This window comes from Aplysia californica, unplaced genomic scaffold, assembly GCF_000002075.1.
Source record: "Aplysia californica isolate F4 #8 unplaced genomic scaffold, AplCal3.0 scaffold00598, whole genome shotgun sequence".
NCBI classification, from domain to species: domain Eukaryota; kingdom Metazoa; phylum Mollusca; class Gastropoda; order Aplysiida; family Aplysiidae; genus Aplysia; species Aplysia californica.
Genome location: NW_004797868.1, coordinates 147,435 through 148,889, shown reverse-complemented (window position 1 = coordinate 148,889; position 1,455 = coordinate 147,435). Strand labels below are relative to the sequence as shown.

The 1,455-nt window shown below is 44.3% G+C and overlaps 1 protein-coding gene across 1 annotated transcript in view; it reads right to left on the bottom strand.

Annotated features, from left to right (window-relative positions):
* LOC101846764 (DNA N6-methyl adenine demethylase) overlaps positions 1-1,104 on the bottom strand; it is a gene marked incomplete at its 3' end in the record, with an annotated part of 13,694 nt that extends 12,590 nt beyond the window's left edge. The window contains 1 exon segment of the mRNA XM_013087524.1: positions 76-1,104. Within this exon segment, the coding sequence (XP_012942978.1) occupies positions 76-210 (135 nt within the window).
* Between the last annotated feature and the right edge of the window lie 351 nt (positions 1,105-1,455).

The following is a 1,455-nucleotide window of genomic DNA, read 5'->3' as shown; positions in this document are numbered from 1 at the left end:
CACACACACACACAAACACACACACAGACACACACACACACTCATTAAAAACACAAAAACCCCTCCAAGACTGACCTTAAGCAGCCTGGTCATCTGGTCGTCCAGGACGTTGCAGTCACAGAAGGCGCTGAGGAAGCTCTCGGTGACCACCACCTCCTTGACCAGTCGGGATCTCATCTGGCTCAACACGCGCTTCTCCACCTCGTCCATTCTCAGAGTCGCTGGCTGGATTCTTGCCGAAGGGAAAAACTATCAAACTAACAAACAAATGCACAACTTCTTGTTTCCTTTTTGAAAGTCACTACAGTCTCTTAGTTGGGGAAGCAAAGAAACAAACAACCAAACTAACACCCAACTCCGAATCGACTCTTGTTTCCTCTCTGAAAGTCACTAGAGTCTCAAGACAAATAAACTAACGAGCTAACACACAACTCCGGATCGGCCCTCGTTTCCTTGTTGAAAGTCACTTGAGTCAAATCGTTGGGATGGCAAACATAAACAAAGGCACAAATCCGGATCGACCCTAGTTTCTTTTCTGAAAGTCACTATTGTCACATCGATGGGAAAGCAAACAAACAAACAAACAAACAAACAAACATGCAAGCAAACGAACACGCAACTCCGCTCGACTCTCGTTTCCGTTTGTCCACGGGGTCTAAGTAATCCTTAGAGCTCTCTGCAATATCACTCACTGTTCAACAATGACACTATAATTCATTGCAGACTCTGCAGTATCACTCACTGTTGTTCAACAACGATAATATAATTTTATTGCAATTCACTGCAGTATGAATAACTTGTTCATCTGGAGATGGAATCCAACGTCAGGAAATATAACATATTATTCCATTGCGAAAAACTGACGAATCTGCAGCTCTTTCGGCAACCTGTCCAAATAGCCACATCCCGCTTCCAGTCTTGTGGTTTTTTTGTATTAGAATGGCACTATCCAATGCGTCTACCTGTCCAAGACAACCACTTTCCTCCTCCACATTGAGTGGCCGTCTTGGACAGTTTCGACTGTACTTCACTGCAGTATGAATATCTTGTTCACCTGAAAAGAATCCAAAGTTCAGAAATGTAACATCTCCCACTCTGAAATATTCTTTTTGTGTGTGTGTGTTATACGGCGCTTACATGCATAAGGTCATATGAGCGCGCGGCACATTACACATTTTCAGTTGGTAGGAAATTTTGAATTTTGCCCGGGTGGCGGCCGAAGCCTACTGTGATCGATTTTGGACCACCAATATTCCTTTACAAGATCTCGTCATGATTACAATCGTTCACAGAGCTCCTTCCACGGGTGGTTGGAGGGCGTCACTGGGTGGTCTTACTCCTTTATATTTCTCCTATTGTCTGTCTGTCTGTCTGTCTGTCTGTCTGTCTGTCTGTCTGTCTGTCTGTTTGTCTGTCTGTCTGTCTGTCTGTCTGTCTGTCTGTCTGTCTGTCTGT